Raw genomic sequence first — 11485 nt, 5'->3', positions numbered from 1 at the left:
CCCTGACACCCTCACACCCGACACCCTCACTCCTCACCCTGACACCTTACTCCTCCTGACACCCTCCCTCCTCCCCCTGACACCCTCACACCCGACACCCTCACTCCTCACCCTGACACCTTACTCCTCCTGACACCCTCCCTCCTCACCCTGACACCCTCACACCCGACACCCTCACTCCTCACCCTGACACCTTACTCCTCCTGACACCCTCCCTCCTCACCCTGACACCCTCACACCCGACACCCTCACTCCTCACCCTGACACCTTACTCCTCCTGACACCCTCCCTCCTCACCCTGACACCCTCACACCCGACACCCTCACTCCTCACCCTGACACCTTACTCCTCCTGACACCCTCCCTCCTCACCCTGACACCCTCACACCCGACACCCTCACTCCTCACCCTGACACCTTACTCCTCCTGACACCCTCCCTCCTCACCCTGACACCTTCACTACCCCTGACACCCTCACTCCTCACCCTGATACCCTCACTCCCCCTGACACCCTCACTTCCCCTGACACACTCACTCCTCACCCTGACACCCTCACTCTCCCTGACATCCTGACCCTGGACACCCTCACTCCTGCCTGGACACCCTCACTCCCCCTGACACCCTCATTCCTCACCCTGGACACCCTCACTCCTCACCCTGACGCCCTCACTCCTCACTCTGGACACACTCACTCACCCTGACACCCTCACTCCTCACCCTGGACACATTCACTCACCCTGGACACCCTTACTCCTCACTCTGACACCCTCACTCACCCTGGACACCCTCACTCCCTCTGACACCCTCCCTCACCCTGGACTCCCTCAAGTCACCTGCCTGGCTACAGGCTGGAACACGCTTTCCCTGACTTCTCAAGGCTCAGTCCTTCTCCGCATGCCAATCTCAGTTCAAATTGCACCTCCTCAGAGAGTTCGTCCCCAACCCCCCTTATAAAGCAGGATTCTTTTACCCATACGCCTTCCCACATTGCACTGTCTTACAGCACCCCTCTAAAAGTCTGTTTACTTCTTTAACAATCTGTCTTCCTTACAAGAAGAGAGGTTCTGTAAAAGCCAAGACTATCTTTGTCTAGTTGACTGTTGCATACTAGGGCTTAGACCAAGGCCCTGACATGTAGTAGGTGCTTAATAAACATGTTTTGAGGCAAGGTCTTGCTCTGTTGCACAGGCTGGAGTGCAGTGGCACAATCATAATTCATTGCAGCCTTGAACTCCTGAGCTCCAGTGATCCTCCTGCCTCAGCCTCCTGAGTAGTTGGGACTACAGGCATGCACCACAAAGCCTGGCTAATTTAAAAAAAAAAAAAAAAAAAAAGAATTGTATAGATGGGGACTTGCTATGTTGCCTAGGCTGATCTTGAACCCCTGTCCTCAAGCAATCCTCCCACCTTGGCCTTCCAAAGTGCTGGGATTACAGGCATGGAGCCACAACACCCAGCCAATGTGCTGAAGAAAGAAAGAAAAACATGCTCATCCTTTGAGTCGGGTTCAAATTTTTTCTCCTCTTTAATCCCCAGTCACTCCAGTTATAAGTGATTTTTAACTCTTCTCACACTTTAATGCATCTGGCAAGAAGATCCACGTGGTGTTAGAAACAAGACAGGACTTTAAGGATGGGGGAATCAGCAGGTGTCAGCGTGCCCTGTGTGCTCAGGACAGCTATTTCCACTGGACATTCCCCCTTTGCCTCTCTGGGCAGCGACTCCCAGGCCAGTCGACTTGCTGTGTCGAGTAACCAGGATTTCTCAGTCTTGGCATGGTTGCCATTTTGGACCAGATTGTTCTTTGTTGTGGGCGCTGCCCTGTGCAGCAAAGAATGCTGAACAGCACTTCCAGTCTCCACCTACAGGATGCCAGTAGCACCCTCTAAGTTGTGAGAACTCAAAATGTCTCCAGAGGATGCCAGATGTCCCCCGGGTGGGGGGGCACAATCACCCCACTTTGAGATCCATGGAGCCAGGTCTGTTTGCCACCATGGGGTAAAGCTCCATTCCCACCCCGCTTAGGAGGGCTAGGAGGCAGCGTTGTGGGGCCACAGAAGGCCTGGCTTTGCAATCAGAGGACAGGATGCACATTCCTTCAGGATACAGACTCAGATTGTTAGGCATCTAGTTCTCGGGGTTTCTGTTGTTGTTGCTGTTCTGTTTTGTCTGTCTTCCCCGCTTTGTTTACTAGCAGCCGGGAATTTGCCACTTTTTCTAAAGGAAGATTTATGGAACACTTACCACATGGCTGACGCTGTGCAAGGCTAAGGTTCTAATACATCTCAGCTCACTTAACTCTCTCAACACTATAAATGCACACTGTTTTATCTTGACCCTTTCTTGGGAAGGCGATAGAGAGGTAGGAGGGCAAACACCTTGTGTCCCAAGGGTGTTACTGGTGGAATAACATCGCCCCCCACACTCTAGTTTCTAATTTGCTGTAGGCTGTGACGCTGTGGGGCAAGGCTCAGAGTCCTGTTGAAATTAGGAATAAGTGTGCTGTGAGGGAAGGGCTGCCTTATTTTAGAACACAGATTTTCCGAATATCTATTTTGACAGGTTCGATCCTCTCCTCCCCTTCCTGCCTTCCTTCTGCCGATTTTCAATGTCTTGATGGTGTCCCACCTAAGTGGCCTTTACAGATGTGACTTGTGAGGCACTGGGGATGCAGGCAGATGTCCCTCCAACCCAAGACTGCCTAATTTAATGGGATTTCTGCATTCTGGAACAAGCCTCCATTTTCCCCAAGCAGGATTACTCCAGAGAGCAAAACACAGCCCAATAGTATCACATTTCCTTTCTGCTTTAGCAAAAATAACCACTGTCTCATTCAAGGGAAAAGGCCGCCAAACAAATTTGTTACAGGAATCATTTGTAACAACTTCTACTTTGCACTGCCTTGGAGCAAGCACACTTTGTACAGAAGGGTTTGCAGTTACATGGGCAGCAAGGTAACCACTAACCATTACAGGAAGCTTCAGAAACTGGCACCAGTGTAGAAGAATGGGATATCTGTCCAAACTAAGAATAAAAAGAATGACACTTGTATTTCGTATGTCTTTTCACTTTGTCTTTCTCATAATTTATTTTTCTTGATATTTACACCTTGCGGCCCTGTGATAGACTGGAAATCTCAAAAACACACGTTCAGCACCAAGATTTTGAGCAGTAGCACCTCAGAATGAGATCCCTAGACAAAACTGCATGTTCTCCACTTGCCCAACACAGGGAGCTTTTGGAACACAATCTATTTGACATGGAGATTTTCCAGATGGGCAAAGACAAGGAAACAACCTAGGAACAGTATTTAGGAAGATGAAAGAACACAGCCTTTCTGCACAGGAAACCGCTGAGCAGAGAACCTGGCCTCTGCAGTGGCCTCCAAATAGAGTCCAAAGGCTGGGGCCAGCCTGGCTGCTTAAAGGAGACTCAAGGGATATAATAAAATGCAGATTCTCAGGTCCTAGTGCAGACAGTCTCACCCCGTAAGTCTGGACTGCATATGGGAATCTGCATTTCTAGGCTCTTCTGCAAGGCACTCTTGGTCTTTCCAGGAACCATAGGTAACTGGTTTGGGGAAAGAAGCAATGACTCCAAGTGTGACCTGTGAGCTGGCAGCAGCCACCCTCAGCTCTGCTCCCAGTCACTGAATCAAATTCTGCATTTTAACAGAACCCCAGGTGATGCACCGACACAAAGCTGAAGGAGATTGGTCTAGGGGCAAAAAATTAGAGCTATGGAGATTCTCTCAAATGAAATAGATGATACCATTGACTGTTAGAGCTTCTAGAAGGAATCTCAGGTCACTTGTTCCAATTCCCTGATTTACAGATGAGGAAACAGAGGCTCAGACAGGTCAAATGACTTCTCTCCAATACCCAACATTTGGCAAGTAGCAGATCTGGGACTAGTACCCAAAGCACCTAGCTCTCCAGTCACTGCACAAGCCACACAATTCTGTCTGCTTGCCAGTGGCTTTTCTCATTCGAAAAAAGCTTAGGAATTTCCCCAGGAGGCAGCAGGATGTAATGGGAAGGGCTCTGGATGCCTCTCCAGGGCTTCTGGAATCCATGCCCACCTCCACCAAGAAGCCGCTTTCCTGCCAGCTACAGGTGCTCACCTGAAAAGTAAGCCAGACCGTATTAACCCTGGCATTGCTGGTACCTGGAAAACTTTCTGATTCAATGCTTTCCACCTCCTACTACCCCCGCCACCCCCATGGCGCGAAATCCTGAGGGGCTGCTTTAGAAGTTACTGTCTTTGGCTGCTGGCGGGGGTTTGCACAGCTGGCACACTGCACCAGTCTCCTGCCTGCTGCCAACAAGGTCACTTCCCAAGCACTGGCTTTGGAGAAGCTGGGACTCTGCAGTGGGAAAACCATGCTGCCCTTAGCAGGACAGGTGTAAATTCTCCCCCTGCCACTTTCAGCCTAGTGTGAAATGGATGGAGTGTGCATTCCCACTTCCCTTTATGGTTCCCTGGAATGATGGAGCTGCCCCGGGCATCGCCACGTTACTCTTTAGACAGTCTCTTTGTCTTCCTGCAATGGCAGCACTGAGGCTGTGTATTTGTAAGTGCAGGTATGTAATTGCCATATAATAAAAATCTGAAAACATCCCACCCGGGACCTGTGCTGGACAGCAAGCATTAGCACAAAACAAACCCACTCATTTCACTTCCTTTATGTGGTTAATGTCAACACTCCCAGAGTATTCTTTCTTCTTTTGAGAACTCTAAGAGCAAAAAAGTGACCATTTTTTTATTAAGCAGCGATAGTCAAATATCAAAATAGTACATCTAGGCCAAGAGAGGATGAAGGGGAGCCAGGCCAGGAAAGTCATCCAGAAGAGGTGACACTCTCTTCCTCAGGTTCCATCAGAAACATGTTTACACCCAGGGAAGTTATAGAAGGGATGCCAGGCTGCCCACCTGCCTCACAGGTATGCCCTGTTGTCCAGGTAGTATCTGTTACCTTAACATACAATGAGCCCCAGTGTCTCACCAAGGCCGGGCAAACAGGGTGACCTGGAGGAGGGATCCGTGACACATAGCAAGGGACCCAAGGACAGGCAGAGGCCCACAGTCAGTCATAGGAGCCTCAGGTCACCTGGAGAGGGGCCTCGCTCACCAGCAGGCAGGACCACCACCCCATTCCTGCTATACCCAGTGGGGGGTGGGGCAAGAGTCACTAGCCCACTAACCCCCCCACTGCTCCAGCATAGGCAGACCCTGAATTCAGGGACCAAAGGTTTGACCTACTCTAGTCTATGAATGAGATGTTACATAAATCCCAAGGCATGTTGTCAGACACCAGGGAGAAGGAGAAAAACACCACCTTTAAATTCCTCCCCCTCCACCCCTGGGAGCGATGCAGCTAGGTACCACCACCACCAAAGAATAGCCACTTGGCCGGGCACGGTGGCTCAGGCCTGTAATCCCAGCACTTTGGGAGGCGAGGTGGGCGGATCACGAGGTCAAGAGATCAAGACCATTCTGGCCAACATGGTGAAACCCTGTCTCTACTAAAAGCACAAAAATTAGCCGGGCGTGGTGGTGCGTGCCTGTAGTCCCAGTTACTCAGGAGGCTGAGGCAGGAGAATCGCTTGAACCCAGGAGGCGGAGGTTGTAGTGAGCTGAGATCACGCCACTGCACTCCAGCCTGGCGACAGAGCGAGACTCGGTCTCAAAAAAAAAAAAAAAAAAAAAAGCCGCTCATCTCAGCAGCTAGCTTTATCCTTTTGAGATCATTCCAGGAGGAAAAAGGAAAAATGGGCAGCCAAGAGGAGGTGAAGCCAATGTACCTACAACAAGGAGATCACACAAAGAGATCAGGGATAAGTATGATGGGAAGTATGGGGGGAAGCACCTATTTCATATTAAATCTATCCTGATTGATAAGGGGGTTGCCTTACAACGTCTTTAAAACACAAAATACTCAAGCTTTCTACATCCATCCCAACATAAGTGTTTATTACTAATAGGTATTTAAATATCATTGATCTAATCTTGCACACATTGGATTTCTCTCATATTATACATTAATCTCAGCAATTCTAGAATTAGTGCAACATGACATGGGACATTTTAAACTCTTTTTTTCGAGATGTATCTTGTTCTGACACCCAGGCTGGAGTGCACTGACATGATCTCGGCTCACTGCAACCTCTGCCTCCCGGGTTCAAGCAGTTCTTCTGCCTCAGCCTCCCAAGTAGCTGGGACTACAGGCATAAGCTACTACGCTCGGCTAATTTTCATATTTTTAGTAGAGACGGGGTTTCACCATGTTGACCAGGCTGGTCTCAAACTCCTGACCTCAGGTGATCCGCCCGCCTCAGCCTCCCAAAGTGCTGGGATTACAGGCATGAGCCACCGCGCCCGGCCTGATGTTTTAAATTTTTAAGCAATTACTCTCCAGCAGGAGAAACAATACAGAAGTACAAAAGGAAAGTAGAAACCCTCCCCTCTTCCTTCTCCCACCCTAAGCCCCAGGGCACTCTCTTGCCACAGGCTTCATATTAATACAGCACTAAAGTCATCATTTGTTTATTTCCTGTGATAAAAATTACACTTGAATCCCAAATTGAAATTATTAACAATTAAAAGGTGAGGTAGAATCAAAGAAAAAAAAAATCCATAGAATGAAAAACTTAGAATGAACTTGTTGTGGATTAAATCATACTCCCCAAAAGATATGCTGAAGACATAACTCCGGTACCTGTGAACTTGACCTTATTCAGAAAGTGGGTCTATGCAGATGTGATCAAGTAAAGATGAGGTTAGGTTAGAGGAGGGCAGCCCCTAATCTAATGATGGTCTCCTTATAAGAGAGGAATCTGGACACAGAAACTTACACGGAGAGGAGAGATTGGAGTGATGCGGCCAAGGGCCAAGACATGCCAGCAGCCATCAGACACTAAGAAGAGGGAAGGAAGGATCCTCTCCCAGAGCCGCCAGAGGGACAGTGTTTCTGCTGACACCTTGCTTTTTGAACTCTGGCCTGCAGAATTGTGAGAACAAGTTTCTATAGTTTTGAGGCCAGGATATTAATGCAGAAATTAGAAGATTATCCACAGCTGAGGAAAGGGAAGCTGAGGGAGGTTACACACTTGCCCATGGTTGCAGGTGTGACTCTACAGTGTTCAGGACCTATAATCAGGCCAGGATGCTTCTTGTCAAACCACATCATCTCCAGAAGCATGAAAATGGTTCTTCTTAAAAAATTACTATAACTAAAACACTGCACCTAAGGAGGAATCGCAGTGAAGTGCAAAGACTTTGAGCTAGGCAGACCCAGATTGACAGCTCCGCCCTGCTTTGCCTTCACTAGTGTGGCCCTGGACAAATGACTCTGCCTCTCCAAGCCTCGGTTACCCCATCTGAAAATTAAGTCACATTACTGTGCACATTTTCTAGGATGTTGCAAGGATGAAATGAGGTGAGCCACGCAAAGGGCTTCACATGCCCTTTGAGTGCCCAACACTCCATCAGCAAGAAATCAAGGTCAGCTCTTGATCTTATAAACTATTTCTCGGACTCCTGTCCCTCCTTGTTGTTTCAAGCTGATTTCTTGGCTCACCTTTCCCAGTCCTCTGTAATACAGTCTTTGATGAATTCTTTCTCTAAAGCCCAGGAGCTGCCACCTCTCACTCGAAGGAGCTAGTGGCAAACTGGCTGTGACTTCCTTGTTCTCTCATCCTCAGTAATTGTTTTTTCTCATTGTCTTTAATAGTTTACCATTTCAGGTGGCGCCATCAGAGTTCTTGCTGGGATTACCTTCTTGTTTTCAGCCTCAACTACAGCCAGCTTCATTTGGGGAGCCTGGATGGCTTCTTCTGAAGAACACACTCTTATTGCCATATGCTCGATCCAGATTTTCAATGCAAGTCTTCCAAATAATTGTGTACTAAGAGGCTGATAATCAAGTGAGCGCACCATGATTAAAGTAAGATTCGCCAAAATAGTTAGGTGGCCCTTTATATTCAAGTGTTCAGGTATGAGAATAGTTCTGCTGTCTGTTTTACCTATCTTAGTGGAGATGACAGAAAACCTTTCAGAAAAAAAATCCCAAAGGCTTTTTTTGAAGCTACTACAAGGTATATGGCTGCACACCTTTTCCTGTCTTCAGCTGGAGTTATTGTGTTAGCATGAAAGTCTCTTTTTTAATAATGGAAATTGCTGTAATTATAATCACTTTAGAATAGTGTTATTATTATTAATAAGACCAAATTGCACGGTTCAAGCAGATGCTGGTTGAAAGAACTGTTCGAAAGTTCTACAGTTCGAAAGAACCCATATAATGGGATCAGCCACAAACCTGGCAGTCATCTCCATGCCAACGTGGCCCTTCCTGCCAGCACACGGGCCTTGCCTTGCAGCTCTCATGCAGGCTTCTGGGCACATGCCTGTGACTCCTCACACAGTCACTGGGCAAACAATGGACCTCCAGTTACTGATTAAAGCCTTCTGGGAACAAGCACACTTCCAACAGTTGACTTTCCCATAGAAGAGGGGGAGCTGGAGGGCTCTGGTTCCTGTTGAACCTCTCCTCTCAAGGCCTCTCCCATGCACACCTGGATCCAGCCCTTCATTCTGTTGCTCATTCAGCAGTACTGAAGGAAGGAGGAGATGGGGGAACAGCAGGCAGTTCCAGCGGGTCCAGTTGCAGTCACACATTAAGTTCCTAACACCTTGGGGTGTAAGTTCAGGGCTCTCTGGATGGAAAGGGTAGTTTGAGGCCAAAACCAAAGAGATCAGGAGGCATGAAGGGAAGGAAGTCATTATCTGCCTGGTGGTTCAGAACTTGGCTTCTGAAGTTCAGTTCCCTGGCTTGCATTTTTGGCCCTCCCTCTTTCTTGTCCTGTTGCCCTGGAAAGTTGTTCAGTCTCTCTAAGCTTCAGTTTTCCCATCCCCAAATGCATATAAGAACCTTGACGGGTGGTGGGTGGGGATTCTGGGGAAAGCACACCTACAGCACATAGCGCAGGGCTTGTCCCGTACCGAGCTTTCAGACATTGTCTATGACTATTACTTAATTCTTGAAAAATTCTTGGTTATTTATTGCTTGAATTTACAATTCCATTTTTCTCTCCACCTAAGCAATTTTTATTTTAGGCTTCAGAGAATCAGCAGAGAATAAATGCATGACTCCTGGCCATTAATAGAGCAGGAAAGCTCACTCCAGGTTCAGAAGTCACCTCACTGCTGCCCCCTCTAGCCGGCTGCTGACACCCTGCTGGTGGTCAGAGACATTTCAGGGCAACACAGGCGGGCACTGAATCCTAATGCAGTAGTCAGTAAAGCCTGAGTTTACCGTAGGCATTTGGAAAGATTTTGCTATAAAGCGGCTTATCACTAAATCAAGCCAGGAAGGAGGTACAGGATATTTCATTCCCCATCACATGTAAAAATTAAATCTGTCTCTGTAGAAGCAGCCCTCCCTGGAAACATGCTAATGGTTGAGAAGTAATCTTGAACCAACTACTGCCTGGGCTATAGAGAAGACAGGAGCCTAGGTACTCAATACATTTCTGTTAATTAAATTAATTAAACCTCATCATTTTAAAGTAAAGGTCATTGACTTAATTAACAGGCAAGCTATTATTTATAAAAGCTTTTTTTTTTTTTTTCTGATTGCCAAAGTTAAGTATTTTTTAGTCATTCTTCAGGCTTCCTCCTTTCCCCTTTCCTCTGGAGGGAGGGTTTCAGGCCTTCTTTTATTATAGCCCTCAGACCACCCAAATTTACTTTTAGTAGAGAGAATTCTCTTGCATCAAAGCACACATCTCAAATGGGGAGTCATTCAAGGCCTGTTCCAAAAGATTCTCTGTAGGTCACAGAAAAGGTTCTTCCTCAATAGCTTGTGATATTTACAAGGTTCTCAGCACCAGGCACGTGTTCCCACGTGTTGGCTGCACCAAGACCACATCTTAAGGGCCAAGTTAAGCTCCCTCAGCTGATGAGGATTCCCTTTCCCTCCCTCTAACCATCCACTCCTGGAGATGGCAAAGATCACTCCCGTGGCTTCCCATGACTTAGATGAAAGGCAACTCGAATCAAAGTTTGAATATGCTTTTGAAGGTTTTTTTTTCCCCCTAAACTAATTAAACAACTACAGAAGTTATTCGGCAGTTTCCTTTTTTAAAAGAATTAGCATGGCATGTCTTTCCTCTTAAAGTCTTGAATAATTTAATGAGAATTATACGCAAGTCATAAGTATGTTCTATTTATGGGGAATCATAGCTGAATTAAAACCCAAATGACAATGTTAAAATAAAATAAAGTATCCTCAAATAGTGCATTCAATTGAGCAAAGGACTTCAAATTCCACTTGGATTAGATAGTTTGAAAGTAGGAGGGGAGCAGAGCAATTGGGATTTTTTTTTCTTTTCTTTTTTTTTTTTTTGATTACTGTGCTTGGCAACATTTGTTTCTTGCTACAAAAAGTGTTAGTAAATGAACATCAGAGTAAGAGAAAAGGAAAGCTGTTGTAATCGGGATACCACTTGGTCCCCGGACCTCACTCAGCCCGTATTTTTTTCCGGTAGCTGGACTACATTTCACACTCTCAGCACACCCGCGTGTGCATGCATCGCTCCATGCAGAGGGGCAGGGCCGCCGGATAAGAGAGGACACAGCTGACAAACCAACTCGGAGAAAGGAAAGCGGGCGCAGGGGAGACGCTGCTCCTTCCTCAGAGCAGCAAGCAAGCCACTTCTGAACCGGCTTGCTTTTAGCTGAGCTCATGCATAAATCCTTTTTAAAGGGTACTGCGCCTTTGGAAGCCAGCCACGAGCCTCTTTAGCAATGAGACAGCATGGTGGGGGGCGGGGGAGAGGGAGAGTATGAACACGAGGTGATTTTCCCCATAATAGCCCGTCGCCCAAGGCCCACCGTTCCGTCTCCCGCTGGAAGTAGGTGTCGCCCGCAAGAAGGAAATCACGTTATTGGAGGCGGCAAGTTCCAGGTCTCCTCTCCCGCCCAGCCCCGCGGAGGGGGAGCTCACAAGTTCTGAAACACTCGCGCACACCCCTCCGTGCGCCCCGGGCGGGGGCCGCCGTCCTCCACGACTCAAGAGCGAGCGCCCCCGCTCCCCGGCCCACCCGAGCCCCTCTGCGTTCCCTGCTCTTCTGTGCGGGGACAGCTGCTGCTTTGGGGGCGACGCTAAGCCGCGTGGAGGCGTCTCTGGACGGCCCCCTCCCCCCAACGAGCCCGAAAAGCCCGCGGCAGCAGCCGGGGGTCCCTACCTTCTGCGGGGGGGTCCCGATCAGCATCTCCAGGTAGTAGCCGCGGCCAGAGTCCCCCTGCAGGTTGTCCACCATGGCCAAGAAGTTGGCGGCGCCCGCGGCGGACTCCAGGGCAGGCTCTAGGGCGAGCGCCAGGCCGTCGGCGCGGCGCTCGGCGGGGGTCTCGGGTCCCGGGGTGGGCGCAACCACGCGGTTCGTGGCCGCGGCCACCCGGAGGGGCAGCGTGAAGGGCGCGGGGCC

At 48.6% G+C, this 11485-nt stretch overlaps 1 protein-coding gene across 1 annotated transcript in view; it reads right to left on the bottom strand.

Moving 5' to 3' along the window:
- BACE2 (beta-secretase 2) overlaps nt 1-11479 on the bottom strand; it is a 116303-nt gene extending 104824 nt beyond the window's left edge. Inside the window, exon 1 of the mRNA XM_017880217.1 lies at nt 11246-11479. Coding sequence (XP_017735706.1) covers nt 11246-11320 — 75 coding nt within the window. The 5' untranslated portion in view covers nt 11321-11479. The remainder of the gene's footprint in view (nt 1-11245) is intronic.
- Between the last annotated feature and the right edge of the window lie 6 nt (nt 11480-11485).

Source organism: Rhinopithecus bieti, unplaced genomic scaffold (assembly GCF_001698545.2).
Source record: "Rhinopithecus bieti isolate Rb0 unplaced genomic scaffold, ASM169854v2 scaffold_11744, whole genome shotgun sequence".
In the NCBI taxonomy this organism is placed as follows: domain Eukaryota; kingdom Metazoa; phylum Chordata; class Mammalia; order Primates; family Cercopithecidae; genus Rhinopithecus; species Rhinopithecus bieti.
This window is presented reverse-complemented; position numbering and strand designations above follow the sequence as displayed.